General features: G+C 33.1%; 1 protein-coding gene across 1 annotated transcript; it reads left to right on the top strand.

Annotated features, from left to right (window-relative positions):
* Positions 1 to 801: 801 nt before the first annotated feature.
* On the top strand, positions 802 to 19,405 carry LOC111062519. Its single transcript, XM_039443978.1, has 4 exons — positions 802 to 932; positions 13,441 to 13,655; positions 15,136 to 15,369; positions 17,444 to 19,405. The coding sequence occupies exons 1-4, from the start codon at positions 916 to 918 to the stop codon at positions 17,884 to 17,886; spliced, it is 909 nt and encodes a 302-aa protein (XP_039299912.1). The 5' UTR covers positions 802 to 915; the 3' UTR covers positions 17,887 to 19,405.
* Positions 19,406 to 19,663: the final 258 nt, after the last annotated feature.

Below are 19,663 nucleotides of genomic sequence, written 5' to 3'. Positions count from 1 at the left end.
CGAATGATGAATATTCTCTTCAATTTACAGAAGTACTTTTTTTCAAAGTACTTGCTTCTCCTATTGTTTGTTCTCTTCTCTTTTCCATGCTCATCAGTTCTCTCTCCTTTCCATTTTTATCGATCTCTTTTCTTTTCCATGTTTACCAGTTATCTCTTCTCCTCCATTCTTGTTAGTTCTCTTCTACTCCTAATCCCTTATCCAACTCTCTATTTTTCTCTCAATGTTTGGTGTTTTCCATGCAACAACATGATACGCCCTTTCTTCCATTCCATTCTATGTTTCCTTCCCAGTCCCTCCATATTTCTCCTCCCTCCTCAGCAAATAATATTTTTAGAATAATATTTTTGATTTATTATAATTTTGTAGTTTTGCAATGTATGATTGTAATGTTATAAATGCGATAGGCTTTTCAAGATCTGGCAAGTGACAAATGAATAAATAAATCATTTAGCATTTAACCTTTATTTTCTTCTTCCTTGTCTTCCTTTTGCACTTCTTCTTCAGCTGCTCAATCATCATATGTATTTATGCATTTAAGTAATACTTCAATCTTTTTTCCACGTCTGCCTTCTCTTATCATCTCTTCTCGTTCGTCGTCTCCCTTTTGCACTTCTTCTCCTTTTGCTCCTCAATCATAATCTGCATTCATTCATTATGGGTGGTTCCGCTCGCTTTTCATTTTCATTTCAGCCAGCATGCTCTGAAACGCTCAGCCCCTCCACCCCCCTGGCCACCCCACCCGGGCAGCTGACGGTCAGAATCCGTAACTGCAATAAATGGCGCCGCTCCATCCCAGCCTGAGACCATACCTCCAGTGACCGTCGTCGCTCTAGTTACACTAACACAACACATACTGTGCAGTGCAGTTCAGTGCATTGTCTTCTACAACCCACCTCACCACAACGCATTGACATGGGATTCCTCACATGGTAAGACTTTACATTATACAGTATACGAGATGGTTTAGTTTATCAGTGATTAATTTACAGTGCACCAAATTTACATGGGACTCTTTACATGGTAAGAATTGAATATTATACAATTTTACACTTTGTTAGTGTTCAATTTCAGACTTCCTTCATTTATCATTGACAGATTTATTATAACAAATGAGTGCATTATTGTCAAAACCATTCATATTTCATAATTATATTTAGTGATTTGTTAGAATATCATACAAAGTTTCTAAGTGACCAACTCATTCCTTATTCAGGGGAAGGTATATTGTTAAATACTAGCATTGAATAAGAATATGATTGTATTCATCACTTCCTCAGTGATTCTGTGATATAATTTACCAGTAGTGTAGAAAATCCAACTCAGTTCAATAATAGAGGGACAAAAGTGACAAATGACTTTTGATAAGTGTGAATAAGTAAAAAAACGGTGAATGATCTCATTGGATTTGCTTATCAAATTTATTTGAAATTTGAGTTTATTTCTCAATAGAGTTCAGAAGTATTCGAATTGAAATCTATAAAATTATGAAGTGATAAGAGATTCAGTGAGAAACTTATTCTAGTTTAGACTTCACCCTCTTTAGGCTTTTGTAGGATTCTACTTCTCTGTGCCTTGATTTGACATTGTTGAGCAAGTTTTATTATAGTATTAGTGAACTCTCGCACATTCCAATTCATTTTTCAATCTTAAATCTCATTTACAATTGAACGGTGATTTGGTATAATCAATAAATTCAATAATTCATGGTTCTAATGCTTGATCATTTATATTACCAATAGATATTTTTATTCTTTAATTCTTTCAAGGTAGTTTATCGATAAGTTTTATTGACGCATTTCAAAACTTATCCAAAAGATAATGAAAAACAAATAGTAAGAGAATATAGTCTATTTATTTATTTTTATTTACAATGCAAATGACACTAATGTAATAACATTGGTAGATAAAATAAAAAGGTACAGTAGTCCTTGTGCTATTTTTCTTCCAAATTTAAAGGTACAAGGTAAGGTTAGAATTTCACGTGTACAATTTTTTATAAAACTTTAGTGCAAATAACCATGAAAACTATAAAATTTTGAATTTAGATGGCTTGAATATAATAAATTGATTAGAAATATTCCACTCAATTACCACTTGTAACGAATATAGAGTAAAAATATAAATGAAACTATTTCTTTGTATGAATAAATTCTCCATAGAACAACATTTCAATGAAAACTATATCTAATTGGTCAATAGAAATCTTTAATATTATACCTCATACAAATAAGGTATAATAATGAGTTCAAATATTTTGAAATCAATCCTTCGAATAAGGGTGAAATATATATAGCATAATTTATAGAAAAAAACAGATACTAGACTGCCTATACAAAAAATTATATATACAGTACTTATTTTATACAGTACTTATTCACTTTTTGTGCAGTTGAGAAGTTGAGTGGGAGGAGAGTGTCTAGCTGGACCAATGGCAAACGTTCATGCCTACTAGTATAATTTCTGCTGCTCTTGTATTTAGTTTTAGTTTATCAGAGATTGACAATGGTGTAACAACCGAAACCGGTCTTTCTAACTATCAATAAAACCTGTGGTTTTTGACAATTTCTTAGACTTCTTATTTAATATTATTTATATTTTATTACATGTCACATTTTGCCTTGAATAGTTCAGTATGCAGATAAGAAACTGATGAATTTTACTATAAATCTATCAATCAAGAAGGTTTCAGTTGTGAAGACAGATATCGGTTTGTTTTGAAATCTGAAATAGGTCGTCTGTAATACAATTAGTAATATCGAGTTGATAGTTTTAGATTCGTGAGCCAATAGATCAGATCAAAAGATTTACCTGTCAAATTAGTAAAAATGCAGGGTCTATCTACTTTGAAAACGTTTTTGAAGTAAATTCTATGTATGCCTCATGAATTGATCGAAATTGATATTTTGATATATTGTCATCACAACGACATAATGTGTCGTTGTTTCATCATTTATCTCAACTGATAGTGAAAATGGAATCAAGCCTTATAGTCCTGCATATTGTGAAAAGTACTCTGAGAGTCAAGAATAAATAGAGGTGAAGGCTTGTTTTTTCTCCGGTTCTATAAAGACATTTTGAGGATGGTGATTGCCCTACACCTTCACTCTCAAGGCCAAGTGGAAATGGAATCGTCTCGAAGGAAATGAAAGGATTTGAACGTGTCTCACCCATTATTAGAGTAGTAAATAGAGTGGATTGAATATTATGATAATGATATCCAATACCCAGATATCGAAGATCGATAGCTAGTCTGGTAGTGACTGCAATAAACTGCATCCGATCTGACTTTTCTGTGGTCGACCTTTCTTCTTTTGAACGGCAATCATCATGATTCCCATTTGCGAGAAATAATGCTTCCGATTCTCTCTTTTCAATTCTATAGGCTAGCTTTTACTAGCCGCAAACTGTCCATATCAACACTGTCCAGCATTTTTTTCTTCTTTTCAATAATAGCGAACCAATTTCTTAACAGACAACAGATTTTGTTAGAGCGTTTCACGGTGTAATTTTTCTATAGACTGAAAATCGCTTCACTTTAATTATATTTACGCACTTTCTTTGCTGGAGAATCCGTTATGCTTTGGCCACTTGTGTCCATTTTTGACTGGATGCCTGAACAGTTCACAACTTGAGAACTCATTATTTTTGCACTTGGGAGTTGATGAAAGATTCCTGAATGAATATTTTTGATGACTACCTTCACTTATTGTGAATCTCTAAACAGTCCTAAAAAATTGATCAACTTGAGTTAGTGGATACGTCATGAATTGAGTCAATTAGTTATCTTTTTAATTCTATACAACACTTTTGAAATATTTTAGAATCCCCTGAAGATGATAATACAGTAATAAAGAAGCAGTTATTATGTATGCAAAGACTTTTTATCTAAAACAATAACAGTAGAGGATCCTTTTCAACAATAGAGGGTCCTCGCCAATCAAACTTCACACCAAATTCTTGAGTCCAGAGAGTCTTGTAATTCTAACTTTTTCTTGTATCTTGAGCTCAATCTAACCGATTATTAAAGGTATATTAATTTAATCCATATGTAGAACAAACGCTCTTCTCCACCTAGGCTTGTGTCCTTCAATTTGATCTGATATTGGTATATTTCAATCAGCTTTCTCCACATCAGAACTCTATATTCCAAAGATTCTCCGAATGTGAATAATAGTAATCTCATCGCCTGTACCGAGTGCTCGCTCGCTCCATAGAAATGTAATTTCGAGAATAATCATATTTAGTGTTCTCTTCTGTGTCATTTGCCCGGAGTTTTTAATGGTTTCTCCACTATCTCGCATTTTGCTAATCGATTAGTTACCATAGTAAACTTCTAGGTTCGTGGAGGAATGTTTTCAATTTCATATCTCAGTTTTACTATCCCATTTTTTGTTCAACCTACAGCTTCAACTATCGTTTCAACTAAATCACAGCATCATCATGACAGACTGCAAGCGATAAATCTCTCTCTCTCCCCCTCTCCCTTTCAATAGCCATCTGTATACATAACTTTCTTCTTCATCTTCATCTTTGTAACTTTCTTCCTTCATGAAATAACTGCTTCGATGGTGCACTTTCGGCAGTTACTCGTGCTACTCCAAACTATCAATTCGAAAGGTCGACATCAATCTGAAATTTATAGGAGTAAGATTAATTCATCATCTTGAGAATCTGTAGATGAACGGTACAAGCGTTTTCAACTGCAATAGTTGAGCTATATTATATTCATCCTGTAAAACATGATTTTCATCTTTTTCATCTTTTTCGAATGTCAAGTACGCACAATCCACTAGCTTCAAAAAACTTCGACAGGCTTTAGTCCAGGCAACGAATTCTCGAAAAAATATATAGAGGGAAAAGTTCGGAACACAATTGTTGACCCCGTAGCTCTTTCAAGGATAGTAAGGGGGTAAAAATATCAAAAGTACCCCCTGTGCTAAGGGGGTGGGGTTGGTTTGAAAGTACCATATTTTGTTCTTTGCACATGATTATGACAAATTATGTCCATTACTCTCAATTGATGAAGAGTTCTATCAAGGAATTACAATCAAAGTTCAATAAAATTTTCACAGTAGTCTATTATCCTTCAAGTTGAATTTTTATTCTGCCCTTACTGTCATCAGAAATTTAGAAATTTTCGAGAACAGGTAGAACTAGATGCACTATTATTCTATTTGAAATATTGGGTATTGGAAGTTTTTGGCTTTGTAAGTTTATTTATAGTGTGATTAAGTTAATGTCCCTTAAAATGATATATTATCCAATTATATTCTCTGGATGTTCTTCAATAATATTATGAATTTCTCTCTAGTTATTAATTTTCAGTATTCCAGAAGGGTGATATTGTCCATACAAGAGCAGAAGGCGTTATTTGTTGATTCATTTCAATTTCCGACTAATGAAATTTGGTGAACCACAGAAGTGAATAGATTTGAAATCATTCGAATATTTTTTTCTATCAATTTAGATGCTCAAGTAATGAAACTTGATGAATTTTACATCGAATGATGTAGGATGCATCCGAATAACAGAACATATTATGGGGAAAAGTCATGAGAAATTTTCCTCATATTATGAGAAGCAATGATTTACGTGTGTAAATTGTGAGCAATTTGTTTATGGCGTGAGTTCCACGGATTCGACTACTAGATACGGTGTGATGAGGTCTGAGGACAACCAACAATCGTTTCCTCCGACCGAATCATTCATATCAGATTCGCACGTATTCTTCCACAAACGCTTTTTTCCTGTCCATCAATGTATAAGTAGTCTTGTATTCATTTCTTCGACCCACTTAATAGACAATGACACTGACGACGAATCTACAGTTTACGAATGTTCCTTGTTGTTGGTTTATTTTTTTTAGCAAGTCCGTGAATTTAAAATGAATACCTAATCAGGAATCACATCGAAGACGTCTATCAACAAGATAAAAATTGTTAATTAATGAATGCTGATGATTCAATAAAATAACTTTTTGGGCTCGGTGCCTGATGATGAGCGTGGGAATTTGTAATGAGGGAGTTGATTTCCATTGAAAGTGTTCGCTTCCCAGATAAGAAGAAGTGATGACAAGTGACGAAGTGATGATTGTGAAAATTGACGACAAGGATCCTACTTATGAATTACTATTCATGTGTTAGAAGTATAACAGTCAAGTCACAATCAATGTGAATTCTATAATGAAGTTACAAAATCGGAAAATCCGATATTGAAAGGATATCTTCTGATCAACATTACTTTAGAATTATTGTTAATTCACGATAAGTTGTTTTTTGCAGAGTGGACAATATTCATTACAGGTTATTTTATGATATTTCAAGTTGCATCTTGATCAAATATTATTTGGAAATGATAGTAATTATAATACTCTCATATAAATCGATGATAAAGAGGTCATATTATTTATCCTCCTCCACTCATTGTAGGCAACCATAGTTTCGAAGCACATCCTATCAACTAAACTACTGTGCCCAAGGCTTGAAAATATTATTAATCAGAGGTTGCCAAAAAAGGAAGATCAGCAGTGTTTTATTAAGATTTTCGACCTTTTTTCTAGGTTGTGAGGCTGCCTTATTTGTGGGAAACTATGTCACTATCTACAAATCCACTACTTTAACAAATTATTTAAAAATTGTGTAATTTGTAGTTCTTTTCATTTCATTTGTCGTGATGTCTATTCTCACTTATACCGAGTTTGTTTTATCTATTTTTCAACCCCTATCTTCTTATTTCACAATAATTGACCAAGCTCTACAACTTTCTTCAATCCATCTAAAGTATAGGAAGATTCTGAAAAAATGGTTTTATGGTTTCATAGATGATGCGTAAAAATAGGAACGTTGTCTTTACTATTCCCCGTGATCTGTTTGATCTTGAAAATGAGTGAAATATTTTTTGAGCATAGTAAGTGATGAAAGAAATACAAATTAATAGGATTGAGTCAAATTTGAAAATAAATAATAGTTTCATACTCCCACCTAAAAACTCAATTTCATTTGAATGAATTAATCTATTCGATTTCTATTTGTGTCAAGTTTAATTTAATAAACTTCCGGTGAAAACAAATACATTTTTGATACTATTCTGATTGAAAAGTATGATTTACTTATCATTTTCCATAGTTAAGTTTTAAGTTTTTGAATCTATTGAATAGAATCTAGACGTATAAAAAATGATAATTTCTGATGAGTAATCTTGGAAGAATAATTGTTTCCCATCTATTGAATCATCTCCGCTAAGGGAATGAAGGCGACTAAAATCGAAATCCTCGCCGTGAAAACTACTTTCCGCTGTCATGTGACCATTTGACTTTTCCGTTAGAATATAATAATAAATAGGCTATCGATCATAACACGCCTTGCTGGAAAGTGAGAAGCTACGACTCCATCCACTGATTTTATTTGTTACCTGGCATCTTGCCTCTTGTGTACCAACTCATAAAAAGCCTGCCAACAAAAGTGATGTTTCTAAAGTACTTTCTCATTATTCTTTCATCGTGAATGAAGTCATTTTCTATCAGGAGATTAAATATAAATTTTTTACAGTGACCATCCTAATAGCACCATCAATGTTCAATGGAACGGCAAATCGTTTTCCTTTTACAAGATAATAGAAATCTGAAATAGCTTACATAAATTATTTATGGTTTCATCAATTGTATCATTGACAACTATAGTCATGAAATTCATACCTTGAAGAAATAAAAGATCCAATCAAAAATCAATCTTCACTTTTTAAGAAAATATCACAATTTCTATTGTTTGAAGAATTGACAATCGAAGAATTGTTCTATTGGTTTAAGAATTATTATATAGATTGAAAATCGATTAAAAAGCTCATGTTTTATATAAGTTGATTCGAGGTTTGATGCTAGACCACTATTCATGTTAATTTTTTATGCATCAGAAATTGAATTCTTCGGTTTTTGTGGAATTAACCGATTGAATTGAATATCATTTAATTCTCTCCTTCTTTATGATTGATGGACTTCAATATCCCAAACAATTTGTATCCTAATAATTATTATTTGATCCGGTATGAAGTAGAATTCAATCACAATAAAATATTTTTTTTTCAATTAAATAAATTGTACGACGACTATACAAATGTATGACTATCTTGATATTCGATAAAATTTCGATAGAGTAAAACCATTGCTTGGATTAATAAATTGAAATTAGCTATGAAAAATGATTGATTCGATTCCAAAATCATTGGATGCTTATCCATCATAATTCATAAATTTCTTCAATCACGACTCTCTCTCACTTTGTAATTTCACATGAACAAAGTAATGTGAAGCCTGAATTCCATAAGTGCCGAGGTTCTGGAAGTGAACTAATGAAGAAGATTCATCCTGTTTCTTTGTGCCCTGAATCTGAATATGAGAGAAGAAGGTCGCTTGCTGAATTATGATCATTACCGAAGGGATGGTATGCTGATTGCTATTCTTTATGAGTGACATAGAATCGCATAGCGGTATGGAGCATCCGAGCAATGATTCAGCAGAACCTGTACTTCAGGTTTATTAGCAGCAACCCACGTACGCTAATACATGAATGTTGCTCATTATACTCACTGTACATGAATGTTACTCATTACTTATCTGGCTTACATGAGTGTTGGTCAATTTATTAGCCTACAACGAGTCTAATTGAATAGTCCAGTTTCTGTGTTTACCTCAATCTTCTCTGAGGTTCACAATCACAAAATTCAAGAGTAGACCTGTAAAGATGAGCGCTTGTGCCATTTGACCACTTATTCTCCACCAACTGTAGATATTTACAAGAACCAGATTCTTGCTCCTCCATTCAACGTTTTACGTTGTACAAAGGCGTGACATGACCAGTGAATATAGAATACATAGAAGGTTTACCTTCCACAAATAAATAGATTTTACCTTTCACAAATAGGAGGTTTCCATACTAACTTGGAATAAGAATGGATTAAGAACAATAACCGAATAATGATCGTGTAATTAATAATTTTCATTGTAGACTAGTCCAAGATAGTTTAAATTCATTCATTAGGATCTCAATGATCTATTGTCCTCTCTTAGTGAACGGAGATTAAATTTTGAGTACCCAACTCGAAAATTGATGCACAACTTAATCCTATAATTGATAATTGATAATCTGTAATTGATTTATTTTCATCCTCATTCTATAGTCGCATATTGCTAGTCAGTTATAGGTTAATAATGCAATAATAGTGAACAAATAGGTCTCACTAATAATAATAGTGAGTCTTAAGAGTGTATTCTATAGCAGAATACATCGGGTGAAATTAAAGGAATGATCCAATGAAACTCCTGGAATGATGAATGACTGCAAAGGAGTGGAGGCTCTACTCAAGGCTCTTGTGTCTTGAGAAATTGGGGAAATATTATTATAATTCATTGCTCATCACAAAGCACAATAGTAAATTGACCAATGTCAAACAAAGTCGATACCAAAATATCTCACTGATAGATCTTAGTTGCCTGGCATCGGATTCAATTATCCAGTCATAGGAGAGTTTTCGATGGTGAAACAATAATAAAGTAGTGCACGTTTTGACTGATGAAACTTTCCATTCATTAATTTATTGGGAAATTAGTGGCTGATAGCATGTTTTTTTCAAACTCCATTGAGTAAGGTTCCTCATGCAAAATATTGAGTCTTAATTTTCCATCTATTATAATTTAGATTAATCTTGTCCCGTTTCTCTTATGTAACCCAATACAATGGGTATTCTAGGTACCTTGATGTAACCCAATCACTGGAGACCCCAATGCATTCAAGTTTTTCAAAACTGTAAATTAATGACATGAATGGGTAACTTCCCATCAAATTATGAAGGCAAATTACTTAATATCATTTCTATACCCCTAACAATAGAATAGATTTTATTCCTTTAAGTGGTATACGTACTAGTAGTTCTGTGAACAGTGGACCTCACGCAGTATTCTCATCCACAAGTACCTGATTGAAACTATAGACCTTATGGAAATACAGCAGTACACTGGCTTCTCCACACATCTGTGTAATCACTTGTCAGCTGATTTATGATGAATAATTCTATAGTCTGATTTTTACTCTGATATTGGAGTATGAAGGAGGCTCCTTTTTCCTTTTATAATATTATCCTTGAAATGCAAAATTTCCAAAAACCTTGTTTATACGTCGACGTGCAATTAAAAAAGGAACATACCTGTCAAATTTCATGAAAATCTATTACAGCGTTTCGCCGTAAATGCGCATCATATAAACATTTAAACATTTAACATTTAACATTTAAACATTTAAACATTTAAACATTTAAACATTAAACATTTAAACATTTAAACATTTAAACATTTAAACATTAAACATTTAAACATTTAAACATTTAAACATTTAACATTTAAACATTTAAACATTTAAACATTTAAACATTTAAACATTTAAAATTTAAACATTTAAACATTTAAACATTTAAACATTTAAACATTTAAACATTTAAACATTTAAACATTTAAACATTTAAACATTTAAACATTTAAACATTTAAACATTAACATTTAAACATTTAAACATTTAAACATTTAAACATTTAAACATTTAAACATTTAAACATTTAAACATTTAAACATTTAAACATTTAAACATTTAAAATTTAAACATTTAAACATTTAAACTTTAAACATTTAAACTTTAAACATTTAAACATTTAAACATTTAAACATTTAAACATTTAAACATTTAAACATTTAAACATTAAACATTAAACATTTAAACATTTAAACATTTAAACATTTAAACATTTAAAATTTAAACATTTAAAATTTAAACATTTAAACATTTAAAATTTAAACATTTAAACATTTAAACATTAAACATTTAAACATTTAAACATTTAAACATTTAAACATTTAAACATTAAACATTTAAACATTTAAACATTTAAACATTTAAACATTTAAACATTTAACATTTAAAACATTTAAACATTTAAACATTTAACATTTAAACATTTAAAATTTAAACATTTAAACATTTAAACATTTAAACATTTAAACATTTAAACATTTAAACATTTAAACATTTAAACATTTAAACATTAAACATTTAAACATTTAAACATTTAAACATTTAACATTTAAACATTTAAACATTTAAACATTTAAACATTTAAACATTTAAACATTTAAACATTAAACATTTAAACATTTAAACATTTAAACATTTAAACATTTAAACATTTAAACATTTAAACATTTAAACATTTAAACATTTAAACATTTAAACATTTAAACATTTAAACATTAACATTTAAACATTTAAACATTTAAACATTTAAACATTTAAACATTTAAACATTTAAACTTTAAACATTTAAACATTTAAACATTTAAACATTTAAACATTTAACATTTAAACATTTAAACATTTAAACATTTAAACATTTAACATTTAAACATTTAAACATTTAAACATTTAAACATTTAAACATTTAAACATTTAAACATTTAAACATTTAAACATTAAGAGAAATGCCAAACCGTTGACTTGAATCTTAGACCTCACTACGCTCGGTCAATTATACAATCGGAAACGTCACAATGTTCTAAACATACAAAAATTAAAAACAGTGTTCGCCCTGATAACATGTGCTAAGACATACGACTGCTATTCCCGTTCAAGGGTGACGACTTGAAGAGCCGACTCCTCTGAAAATATAATTTATAAGTTTAAAAATCGTTTCCCGGTGGTTCGGAACCCACCTAATGCTGCGGCTCATCACTCTCGCACAAGCCTTCGTGGGCATCAGCCAAAAAAAGTTTTTATGACAGTGTTCAAACATTGTGTAGTGGATGGAAGTAGCCGTGTAGTCATGTGGATAGAATCCAATCATTTTGGAAGGAATGTTCAAATTTATATGAGACAGGAAAGGAGAATGTGATAAAGTAGCGAAACATTGTCGTGAAAGTAAGAATAATTTTTGATATAGTATAGAGGCTAATAAAGTAGGCTAAGGAGCATTAGAATTGATGGGATGAGTGCACTGGAGTACTCACTCTCTTTCTCGTCTATTTTCTATCCTAGTCGTGTAATTCAGCACTTGAACTTGACGACTATTAATTACAGTGGTCACCATTAGAACGAGTCTCTTGATAATGAAATGGTAAGCGACAATCCGAGCTAAAAAAATGCCTGTGCGCATGCGTGTAGACTGATTATGTGAATTGGGCTATAACTAAGTGATGGTGCCGCGCGCAAAGCCAGTGTAATATAGAGGGCTAAGCCACCATCAGCAAAGCGGAAAGAATTGCATGCTAGTGGAAAGCAAGAAAGGAAAGAACACATGGAAAGTGACGACAAAGAGCGGGGAGGAAAGTAAGTAGGATGGAAAGATTTGTGAGGCCAAATGCGAAAATTGGCCTCCTCGAACGTTTGGTTTGCCCCACATAATCTGTAAAGTAAACAATAATACGAGTATTTTGGCAATGACACAGATGAGAATAGTGTTAAAAGACGGCGATTGATAAGAGATCAAGAAATTGGTCAAGTCTGGAATGTAATGATCTGATTTTCGGGTATTGTGATTGGAGATCCCCAAGTTTTTAGTAGGAAGTTTGCTCAGCAACTTCCAAAATTTACAAGCACAGAAAACTTTCAAAGTACATTATGTTTTGATTTGAGAGTATCCAAAAGTATCATGCAGATTTGTCTGATCGCTAAGAACACAGAGTATATTTCAAATAAGGGGCTTAATTAATGATTGTCCTTCTTCAATATTTTTCTTCTATTATCAGAATATTATCTATTTTCTTCAATTATTTAAAATTATATTCTTCTCCAATCAGCTTGTCTCCCTACACTCAATTTGATTTTATAAATTTCTGTTCTTTTCAGATATATAAGATGACATCCCTTATTTATTAATAATTTCTTTCCATTGTTTTTTCCGCATGATCAAAGATTCATGAGTATAATATTATAATATATAATATTTATGAATTAGAATGTCACATATCAAAACTCTTGATGACTTTCATCACATTAGGAAAATTGCACATGACTTTCAAAACATCTCATACATCAAAACAATGTTCATATAAGGTTGCTCATACACTTAAGACCAGTTAGAATAACCATGGAGTGATTGGTCAGAAATGCAAGAGCCTGATGAGTTATTTTATCATAATAAACAAAATGACCGGTTCTTCAGTAAAGTGGCCAAATTAGCGAATATACGACATTACAGTCCAAGGTGTTCTCCATTTATTTAGATGTTGATGTTATTTTTATTGATCTGGCTTAAATGACCTATATGATCCGATTTTAATCCATAATATAAACTCAAGGATCCAATAAAACAGAGTACCTGTGAATGGTTGACGTAAAACATCAATTATAGAATTATTCTTTCCTATTCCAAATTTCTAATGAATGTGTTTTTTGATTTGCGCAGGTCAGTGCCAGTAATGGCGTTGATTTTGTTATCAACGACTCTCCGGTCGACAGAAGCAGTTGACCAGCCAGCCGGTCTGCTCACAGGGCTGAGAGTGATCTACAACTCATACAGGCATTGTGAAGACCAGGACGACACTATGCTCTGTCTCAAGTGGAAAGCTCTGAAGCTAGTTGATCGAGCCCTACATTCCGAAGATATACCTCTGATTGAAGGTAAGGGTCAATAGGAGTTTCTCAAGTTGGTTGATATTGTATTGAGTCGTAGTACACTAATGAAGGAAGGGGAGGATAAACTACGAGTAGCTATTAGTTTATCCTCATGATAATAATAGTCATATTGTGAACTGCAGTTTTACTGAAAAAATTATGGGCACCTCTCTTCCATACAGCTGCTAGCTGCAAATGAGGCACAAAGGTCGCCACTCGCTATATTCTAAATACTGCTGACCTCTCTTTGAACCTTTGTCTTCTTTCAAAAATTGTTCTTGAGCCCCCCAAAGATTTTGCGGACTCCCCCCCCCCTCCATTAGGGCGTATATGTAGAGAAAAAGCTGAAATGATTTGAAAGGTACAAGAAATAGGTTTAAAGGAATAATTATATTGGATGAATAGTTGTGTGTTATCAAGTAGAGAGAGAGAGAGAGAGAGAGAGAGAGAGAGAGAGAGAGAGAGAGAGAGAGAGAGAGAGAGAGAGAGAGATAGAGGTGTTTTGTTTAAGATCTCAACTACTTGTCGATGTGCTGTTATACATATCCTAAGTCTATAGAGTAATTTTTCGATGCATTGGAAGAAAAAATATTGATGTAATGTCATTGATCTTCCGAAACCGAATTTGCAAAACCTTGAAAGAGTTTTAAAAGTATCGTATTGTAATTTCATCATCATCCTCATCTCAAGGATTGGGTATTATCAAATAACCTGTTCCAGTATCCATCTCTTTCTCCGGAACAGATTATTTGAGAAAACTTAATCCTTGTGGGGAGGTTGATGAAATTACAATATCTTTAAAACTCATTTAAGATTTTACAAAATTGTGGGAAAATAATCTTCAACAGGAAGCTCCAAATTTCAGGTTCTTAACATAGAAAAATATTGAAATTCCAATTCTAGTTTTCACAAGTAGGTTACACAGTGTATGTTGTTGCTCATAGTGAGAATAATCTTCTATAATAATCACGATATCCATCACTCTTTATAAAATCAAGTGAGTTGAGATCGGGGATTTTCCGATCCCACTTATTATACTGTCATCTATTACAACAGTGGTTTTATTGTAACGGAAAAAAGATGATTTGAATCAGTAATTTCCAACCAAAATCAAAACCATGTTACTTTCAGGAGTTTCGTTAGTGAAGAGATCGGGCGAAGGGCGTTTGCTGTCCGATAACACGTTGGAAATAGAGCCTCTGCCAGTTTATTGAATTTATAAATATTATTATATATTACGTGCAATATTCAAATCATCAAGCTACATCAATTGATATAATTTGCTCAATTAGGTTAAATTTAATATAAAAATTTCTTCCACTATATTTCAGTTTGTCAATGAATGTAATAGACATGATGCTAGCAAACCCTGCAAATTTCTTATCACACTTATTATTCTGCCATCTTCCATAATAGTGGTTTAATAGTGGTAGTCACAGGAACTAAACCTAAATTGAAACTAGAATTGAAACTGTGATACTTTCAGGAGTATCGTTGGTGAAGAGATCGGGCGAGGAGCGTTCGCTGTCCGACAACACGGTGGAATCAGAGCCTCTTCCAGTGGAGGCGCAGGCCAGAGAGAAGCGCATCGACTCGCTGCTCTGGGAAAAAGCGGCCGCCTTCATCCAGACACACTCGTTGCAGCTGCATGTGCCACGTCTCATCGCCACCTCCAGGCAGATGCTTGAGGACACCTTCGATGACTCCACTGACCAAGAAGGTCAGGCTCCATTCCTTTACTCATTACAAACTGCGATGAAAAAATCTTTATCATAGCATAACTTGAACCAGTAAAGCCCCGCACATACACATAGATTTTTGTTCGTACGGTATTTTGCCGTCCTTATAAATTCTATTAGATTGAACAGATGATTTCAATCAGACGATGTTTGTCAAGTTCCGTTTAATCTGATAGAATTCATAAGGAAGTGCGGGGCTTTACACACACACATCGATTTTTGGAAGTTCGATTTTTTACCGTCATCATGAAATCTACCAGATTGAACGAAACTTGGCAAACACATGAACACATCATCTCTCTGTCAAGTTATGTTTAATCCAATAGAATGTATATAAGGACGGTAAAAAATTGTACGGTAGAATGTATACTATCCACACTTATCTATTGTATACGATAATTTATTTTAAAGTCTGAATTTATTGTAAACACACATAGATTTTGGACGTTCGACTTTTTGTCGCCCTCCTGAATGCTACTAGATCGAACGAGATCGAACGAGATTGAAAACTTGACAGACATCATCTGTTCAATCTAACAGAATTTATAAGGAATATAAATCCTTGATAGGCTGATTAGCCCACTGCAATGTTTCTGAATCAAGATAATCATTGCATAACGCAAGTGAGGGCCGTTCATCAATGAAAATTGACAGTTCCAAGTGCTTGAAATAGATCAGAAAATAGTGCTTGAAGTTGTGCAATTATATTCATGATACGATTTGAGCCGAAAAACTCTGTCGCGTTTATGACTATTGTTTATAACAAAGAATTTAGTTCATTTTGACTAGAGCCAATTGACGTCGGAGCAATTGAATTGGTAGTGGGGTACATCCAGATGGGATGTATCTTTAGAGAAAGACTGATTTTTTACTGTTCTTGAGAGTTAAATGGAGCTACGATTGAATGATTATACTAGCCTACTAGCGTAGCTGATATTAGAATACCAGCGTTAGAAACAACAACTAATTGTTTTCTTTTTTTGTAGTGGGAATATTATCATAAAGTGACTCTTATAACCTATGGTCTTGGACTTCGTTGTATAAATTGGAAAAAATAACAGCTTTGTGCTGTAGACTGTTGTTTTACCATCAAGTGTCATGTATTCGATTAAACAGAGTTTACATAAATAAAACTAGCACAATCTTAACAATGCATATTCTTCTATCAGTTTAATAATCATTGTATGTAGGCTACAGTGTTGTCTGATATCATGTGATGGAAACCATACTCTAATGGAAATTATTCACTCAAGCGTTAAGTACCCACGAAAGCATGCTCATGTGGAATAATATTTTTTTTTTATAATAATGCGGATTTTTGACAACATTTCAAGTCTCTTCAAATATTACTCAACAGGATTAAGCGAGGCTGCCTCTTTCACTGGATTCTTATGGATTTCAACAAGAGTCCAAAATTCCATATAACACAACATTTTTATTACTCGAATGCTTCTATCGCTGGCTTTGGGTAGATAGGTTTTGTGAGCTTACAACTTAGTAGCTGGTGTATTAAATCAAGCTATGCTTTTGCGATACATTTTCAGCTGATGACATTAGCTGATACCATTCACTTGATTTGAAGTTACTCCTTGTCAGTCGTATGAGGAGTACTGTATGAATCTCTACTAACCAATTGATTGTGCAATATCGACAATATAAATATCTGTTATATCTATTATTGACTTTCACTGATACTGTGGAACTGCATTAACTGTTTGATTTGATCTATTGACTTTGACATTTACCTTAGAAGTTTAGAAAATATAAATAGATAATATATAATTAGAACACAATAAAAAATTATCAAAAGTAGCCTACCCTTTATTTTTTTCAACTCTTAAAGAACCATTTTGAGTGTTTTAGTGATCTGTAGCCATAGCTAATTTTTTAGCATTTGAATAAATGCAATTTCTCATTAATTTCCATCTGTATCAGTAGCCCTAAGAAGGAGAGTGAATGATATTTATGCATCTATGTTTTATATGTTTTATGTCTTTCATCCTATTGATATTTTGTTAAGCTGTTGCCTCTACCAATAATGACGTTGTATTGCAGGACGAGGCAAGAAGAAGAAGTACATGGGCCCGCTGCTGCTGGGTTTGATGATGAAGGGAGGTCTTCTGGCGATGGGCATCAAGGGTCTAGCCCTGTTGGCGGGCAAGGCGCTGATCGTGAGCAAACTGGCGCTGGTGTTGGCCGGCATTGTGGCGCTGAAGAAGCTGTTCAGCGGGGGCGGCGGAGGCGGCGAGAAGACCACCTACGAGATCGTGAAGCAGCCAATCGTGTCGCACGCCCACCAGTACAGCACTAGCCACGAGTTCTCAGGCGGGCACAACGACTGGGCCGGCGGTCATAGTGGTGTCGGGTCCGGCGGCTATGCCCGCAGTCTCCAGCTGCCAGCTGGTGTGCCCTACCCGCAGCTATTGGCCTACAGGGGACAGCTGCCAGTCGCCTCTTCAGAGGAGGACTCGCCACAGGAGGCTCCTAATGCATCGTGATTTCTTCCTCAATCAACACACTTGAATCGCCAAATCCCTTGAGGTAGACTCGCAACTGGAGTCTCTCAATCGACACATTTGAACCACCAAATCCCTGGAGGTGGACTCGCGACAGGAGTCTTCCAATGCAACGTGGTCCCTCTCTCAATTGACACATTTGAATCGCCAAAGTCCTTGTAGCTCCTTGCGCCCTACAAATAGCCCTTGCTCTTGACTCCAAATCCATACTTACGTATGTGAGGGTCATAGAACTCGTCGACTCAAGTTTGCATCGCATTATATCTAATGTATACTTATGACTTGCAGTATAGGCCTATTTATGATTTAATTCTTCATAATAGTACTTATGATTGAATTTGACTCAGGTGCACTAGACATCAATCTTCTTTCGACATCAGTATATGAGTTATATGTCTCCATGGATTGACTATATTGTATCATGAGCTCTCCAATAGTAAATGTATTGTATGAAATTAGAAATCATAATTGTTAAGTATTTTTTATTCAATTCTTCTCAGGAATAATTCTCAGCCTGAGTCTTCTTGAATCGTCTTCTGCCTTTTATTTATTTTTTAGTAATTGAAACCTGATTCAAGTATAAAATTATTCATATTGTGTTCCGGTACTCTGCAGGTCTATTCTACTATTTTGGTTGAAAATATCCACATTTTTGTTTTCTGTAGAGATTAGAATGCAATTTCAGATTGCCCAATTTTGCGTTGCTTGGCTCTTTCCCCATTAGCTATACTGATACATAGCGTAAAATTTGAAATTATTGCGCTATTCGCGATGTTTTATAAGATTCAATTTTTATAATTCATTAATTAATTTCAATTATCATCCGATTTATTCTATTAAAATTAATATTGTTAAAGTGCAATTTTCAAATCATCATGCTACATCACTTGAGACTATTTATTTGCTCAATTAGGTTACGTTTTCTAATACGAATATTTCTTTTTACAATTTTGGTTTGTCAGTGAATTTTATAGGCAGGATAGCTTGATATCAAATCCTGAAAATTTCAGATGAAGGGTACCTTTTGTAACTTCATCAGAAATTAGCAGGATAATAACATACATCTGTAATATTAATTACAATAATAATTAATTACAATGTAATAATTAATTACATCTGTATTATTATAGTCACAGGATGAACAAACACTAAACTTCTTTTTATAACTTTTAGCTGTTGTCACTGGTTAAAAAATTGTGGATGAACAATTACAGACAATTCTCATAGATATTTCAAGTAATTGTGGTTCTGAAATACTCAGATTCAATAAGAATAGAATTCTCAGTCAGGAAGATTTTGAGCTACCGGGCCAAACCAGAAGAGTTCCTGTTATTTATAATTTTCGTGATTCAAATTGGACACTTCCAACCAAAGCTAATTATTTATTTATATTGTAATATTTTATTTATATTATTATTTATTCCAATTAAGTTATTTATTCAAGTTTCATTGTTGTCTGTTCTTGTTTGAATTTGTGTGTTCATAAAAATATTGTTTCATATTCTTGTCGTATTCATTACTTCGAAGACTCTGAAAGCTCCATTTACTTGCATATGAAAAAATAATTGGATACTGTAGGAATTCAAAAAGTGATGGAGAATTTATTCAAAGGAAGTCTTGCTTATTCAGTTAATAACAAAGCTCATATTCTCTTTGGATGCTTATCACAGTTTTCCAAATGTTTCGACAACTATTAAATCAAAGTTTAAAGTTTCTCATAGGGTAATAATTGGCTCATTCAAGGAAATTATTCATAACA

This window comes from Nilaparvata lugens, chromosome 1 (genome assembly GCF_014356525.2).
Source record: "Nilaparvata lugens isolate BPH chromosome 1, ASM1435652v1, whole genome shotgun sequence".
NCBI classification, from domain to species: Eukaryota; Metazoa; Arthropoda; class Insecta; order Hemiptera; family Delphacidae; genus Nilaparvata; species Nilaparvata lugens.
This window is presented reverse-complemented; position numbering and strand designations above follow the sequence as displayed.